At 34.0% G+C, this 5,388-nt stretch overlaps 1 protein-coding gene across 1 annotated transcript; it reads left to right on the top strand.

Moving 5' to 3' along the window:
- The first annotated feature begins 859 nt into the window (after positions 1–859).
- Positions 860–4,994, top strand: LOC123656141 (splicing factor 3B subunit 4). The gene is made up of 6 exons (XM_045591850.1): positions 860–893; positions 1,027–1,110; positions 2,039–2,136; positions 2,222–2,398; positions 3,288–3,472; positions 4,502–4,994. The coding sequence occupies exons 1-6, from the start codon at positions 860–862 to the stop codon at positions 4,953–4,955; spliced, it is 1,032 nt and encodes a 343-aa protein (XP_045447806.1). The 3' UTR covers positions 4,956–4,994.
- The last annotated feature ends 394 nt before the right edge of the window (positions 4,995–5,388 follow it).

The following is a 5,388-nucleotide window of genomic DNA, read 5'->3' as shown; positions in this document are numbered from 1 at the left end:
ACAGATAATACAAAAGAAGCTTTGTTATCCAGATTATATTTTATGTTGTCTATGGTCACCAACAGCACAGCTACACCTACCCCACCCCAGCCTGCAAAGTAATGATACTTGTATTAAAAAAAATACTAATCGATAAATTTTCAATAGCTCAATTCAACTACGCTGTCCTTTTAAATTGCTCATCTTAAATTATTTAATTAAAAATTAAAAAAGTCTTTAAAAATTATTCATTTATCAATAACTTCAAACTCGTATATTTTTTGATGTATACAATATTTTAAATTGCTCAAAGTGTTAAAAAACTGCTCAAGTTGCATTTTTAATTGCTCAAGTATAGTTTGGAACAGATCCACTTTCCTTAATTTTTAAATAAATATAAATAGATCGAATAAATAAAATAATGATATTTAAAAAAAATTGTATATGAGCAATTATAAATGCAACTTGAGCTGTTTTTTAACACTTTTAGCAATTTAAAATTTTGTATACATGAAAAGATATAGGAGTTTGAAAATATTGATAATTTTTTTTTCAACGACTAAAGGACAACGTAGTTGAATTGAGCTATTGAAAATCTATCAATTAGAATTTTTTTTTTTTTACACTAATACATAATTTTTAAATTAATTTTTTTATTTTCACAGCTATCTGTATATTCAATGTACTCCACAGAGTATAGTATATATACTATGTACTCTGTGAGCACCAAGTGAGCACAGCTATTTTACAAGCTGACGTTTTCGATTTAGCGTCATTTCGGTTTTCTGTCATGTAAATAATTAAAAAATTCATCACAGAGCCAAAGAGTATGTATTTAAAGGTATAATACACAGAACTTAATAAGTGAGCCGTAAGCATAATGGCAGCGGGTCCTATAGCTGAAAGAAACCAAGGTAAAATATTAATGTTTTTCATTTCATTGTTAATTGTAGCTGTATTTGAGGTTATGCGATTTTTAATTTTGCTGTGGACCAAGTAAAAAAAATCCAATATTAGGTTATAATATTTACTATTTTTAAATTTCAGATGCCACGATTTATGTTGGAGGTTTGGACGACAGAGTTACTGAAAGTTTGTTATGGGAATTATTCGTACAAGCAGGTCCTGTGGGTATGTCATTTTTAAGTTTCAAAATATGGCTAATACTAAGGATCTCTTATAAGCTATGAATTAACTTTTACAGCAGGAGGTAGAATAGGCTATTAGGACATGTTTCGTCTCATTTAATAAGCTACAACTTTTAGATAGGGATGCATCAAAAATTATATCAACCAATACAATATCGGGTAAGTCTTTAGATTAAGAGCCGTTGAATAAAATTTTTTTTTTAACCTAACCTATCTAACTTCAAAATTAGACCGTTTATTGACATAATTTCATTACAAAATTAATTTGAGGCTCTTAATCTAAACACTAGCCCGATACTGATCAATGTGATAAAGATCAGAAAACTAAAATTAATAATTATAATTCAAGGTTATGATATTTTTATTAAGGAAACACAATTCTTAAATTATTTGGTGAAAGATTCATAAGCATGTTGGACGAGACCTGCTGTAGAGAATTGTCATTCAGATGAGACAGAACTCGTTTGGAAACTTAGTTTGGTGAATCAATTATCAGTATGCAAAATGTATCAGTAAAAAAATTAATATTGCTGTTTCGGATATATTGAAAAAACTGAACTTATATATCTATATTTGGAATCATAATAATTGTGAATACAAATAGGTATCTCATAACTAGATATAAACTTGCAATCATACATCACTTCAGCCTATCATAGTCCACTGCTTGATATAGGCCTCCCCAAGTTCGCACCAGACATTATGGTGCAAACTCATGAGTTTTGCCCATAGTCACTACGCTCGGCAGCCAGGTTGGTGACTTCGTCTTCTGTCACTCATAAAACCATGTGCAAACATTGGTTACATTGGTTGCAAATTGGTTACAATTATTTAATATGTACACACATAGCACATTTTTTCTCATATGTGTTGACCCTGGTAGAAAATAATAATATTTTAAACATTTGCAGTCAATGTTCACATGCCAAAGGATCGGGTGACACAGACACATCAAGGGTATGGGTTTGTGGAATTTATGGGAGAGGAAGATGCAGATTATGCCATTAAGGTATTATTTTCATACATTTACAAGAACCTCAAAGAATTAAAAAAAAAAAATATGCAAATTAAAAAATCTTATTTGTTACCCGTAGGTGATGAACATGATAAAACTATATGGCAAACCAGTGAGGGTCAATAAAGCATCGGCACATCAAAAGAATCTTGATGTTGGTGCCAATGTTTTTATTGGTAATTTGGATCCAGAAGTTGATGAAAAATTGTTATATGATACATTTTCAGCGTTCGGAGTAATTCTACAAACACCTAAGGTATTTTTCTTGATTATTGCATTGATAACAATGGTATGAATCATGCAGTTGTATATTAAAGTGATATATATTTGAAATCTGTGTAGTTCCTGCTTGTTCCACTTTCTTTGTCCTTAAAATTCTGAATTTTTAATACCCTATGCTTAGTCTAGATCAGGAATGTCAAAGATATGGCCCGTGATCTCAATGTGTCATAGAAAAAAAAGAATCATAACTTCACTCGATTCCTTTACGGAAGTTTAAAAATGCGCACACGACACTTTTTTTATTTGAATCTTGCCCACATACAAATTCTAAATTTAATATATGGCCCTCTGCAAAATTGAGTTTGACACCCCTGGTCTAGGTAGTTCTTTTTGGGATTAGATCTTTGTATTGCTGTAGAAAAATATAGATTAGATTTATCTTTTTTTTCTCTTATTTGGAAATATTTAAAATTATTATTAATTATTTATATTATTTCGTATGTATATGCTATTATGTATATATATATATACTAGCTGACCTGGCGAACTTCGTATCACCTTATTTTTTTCTGAAATATAATAATAACATTTATCAAAATAAAATATAGCCTATCTTTTAAGTTGGATCAAACTGCACACGGTGTGCAAATTTGACTAAAATCGGTTAAGTAGTTTAGGAGTCCATTGAGGACAAACATTGTGACACGAGATTTATATATATTAAGATACATGGGATTGTTTTACGTAGCTCAGTTTTTACTGTTATAGTAATAAAGTATTTATATGTTTATGTTTTGTAAGTTGTTTAAACTTCCACTTAATATGAATAACAATTTTTAATACTACTTTTCTTGTAAGCTACAATAACTTTCATACACAGATTCTTTGTAAAGTAATTTTTATTTTTATTTTTTTTCTTCTAGGTTATGAGAGATCCAGAAACTGGTAATTCTAAAGCCTTTGCCTTTATTAACTTTGCATCATTTGAAGCTTCCGATGCAGCAATTGAGGCTATGAATAATCAATATTTGTGTAACAGACCTATTTCTGTATCATACGCCTTCAAAAAGGATGTTAAAGGTGAAAGACACGGTTCGGCGGCTGAGAGGTATGAATTAAAAATTATAAAATTACCTTATTCATAATCAGAAAGTAATATTCAAAAGTAGAAGACTACTGTATTACAATTCCACCTACAACAACATTTAAATGTAAAATATCCCTGTGAAGACTATTCTTAAAACAAAATTTAAAATTAATATGTTAATATTTAAAGAATTAGTACCCGGGTGACCGAGCTAAGCTCGGTATTTTTAGTAAATCGTGTTTTTTGGAAATCATAAAGTATAAATACGAATTACATATTGATAAAATATGAATAATATTTTTCGATTTTACCGACATAATCATAAAAAATAAGAACAGTCTATTTAAATAAAAAATAACGAGTGCAATTAGAAAAAGAAAAAGAAAAAATAATTGATCAGGGACATGGGGATTTGAACCATGATCTTCTCGGTTGATCCCGAGCGGCCGATTTCCCACCGAGCTATTTCAACTACATAGACTTATGCGAAATTTACCTTCGTATTCTAACGATATTTTTTTCAATTCCTAAAAACAGGGATAAAACGACATTTCCTGAAAATGAATCCTAGCTAGATAGATTTATCTCCCCCGAAACCCCCTAAATACTAAATTTTATGAAAATCGTTGGAGCCGTTTCCGAGATTCAGATTCTATATATATATACAAGAATTGCTCGTTTAATAGTATAAGATTATTTGACGACGTGTTGGCGCAGCGGTCACAGCACTGACTGTTGCGGTGGCGGCAGCGGGTTTGATCCCTGCCCACGACAGACATTTGTATTGGCCATATAGATGTTTTTCGTAGTCTGGGCGTTTGTGCTTGTGCATTGTGTTTGATTCCGGACCCCCGACACAGGAGAAAATCCTACTGGTGGCCGTTGAGTGTGAAGTGATTAGCGTTTATTATTCTTTACACAAGGCTACATCAACTTCTTGTAGTTATTGATGTAGAGAAAATGTTGAAATGTTATTACTGTATCCAATGACAACATGAATAAAAATAGCAAGTCTAGAATATTCTTACACAAAATTATACTTAATTCCAGGTTGCTAGCTGCTCAAAACCCACTGTCGCACGCGGATCGTCCTCACCAGCTGTTCGCCGACGCACCACCAACTATGATGGGTCCCATACTAATGGCGCCACCCCCACCACCTACTCCATCCCCAATGCCCCCACCAGGTCCTCCAATGAACGCCAGGCCTCCTCCCCCTCTCCCAATGGCTGCACCACCACCACCACCTACTTCGATGCCACCTCCAGGACCACCACCACCACCAGGCCCTCCACCACCACCGCCACCTTTCCATCACTTCCCACCACCGCCATTCGGACCACCTGGCTTCGGCCCCCCGCCTCCTCCAGGAGCAAGACCTCCTCCGCCTTGGAGGCCCCCTCCTCCCTCCTTCAGGCCTCAGTTTCCTCCACGAGGCCCTCCTCCGTTTGGACATCCCCCTTTCCCCCCGCACCACCCGCCTGAACCGAATTACAACTATTAAATGTATTTAACTTTAAGAAATATAAGAATAATTTTATCATTAATGAGTTTTATTATTTTATTGAATCTTATTTCATTTTGAGATTTCGAAACGTTCTTGATTCGACAAAAATAAGCATAACGTCTTAGATATGTTGTGTACGTACAATTAAATCAACACGTTAAAAAAATTAATTCATGAACCGGGTTCCAGGCTCACCAAAAATTCTAATGTTTGCTAACTATTGTCATGTTTTGATAGTTTCTGATGAGTAAATACGTAATGTGGACTCACTCACACTCACTTCAGTCTATCACAGTCCACTGCTAAACATAGGCCTTCCCAAGTTCGCACCAGACATCCCGGTTGTCCGCAATCCTCATCCAGGCTACACCGGCATTCTTACGTAGATCGTCGGTCTAGCGGACCGGAGGACATCCCATACTTCGTTTGC

The sequence above is a fragment of the Melitaea cinxia genome, chromosome 9 (genome assembly GCF_905220565.1).
Source record: "Melitaea cinxia chromosome 9, ilMelCinx1.1, whole genome shotgun sequence".
NCBI lineage: Eukaryota > Metazoa > Arthropoda > Insecta > Lepidoptera > Nymphalidae > Melitaea > Melitaea cinxia.
The sequence above is the reverse complement of the archived record's forward strand: the minus strand, read 5'-3'. Positions and strand labels throughout refer to the sequence as shown.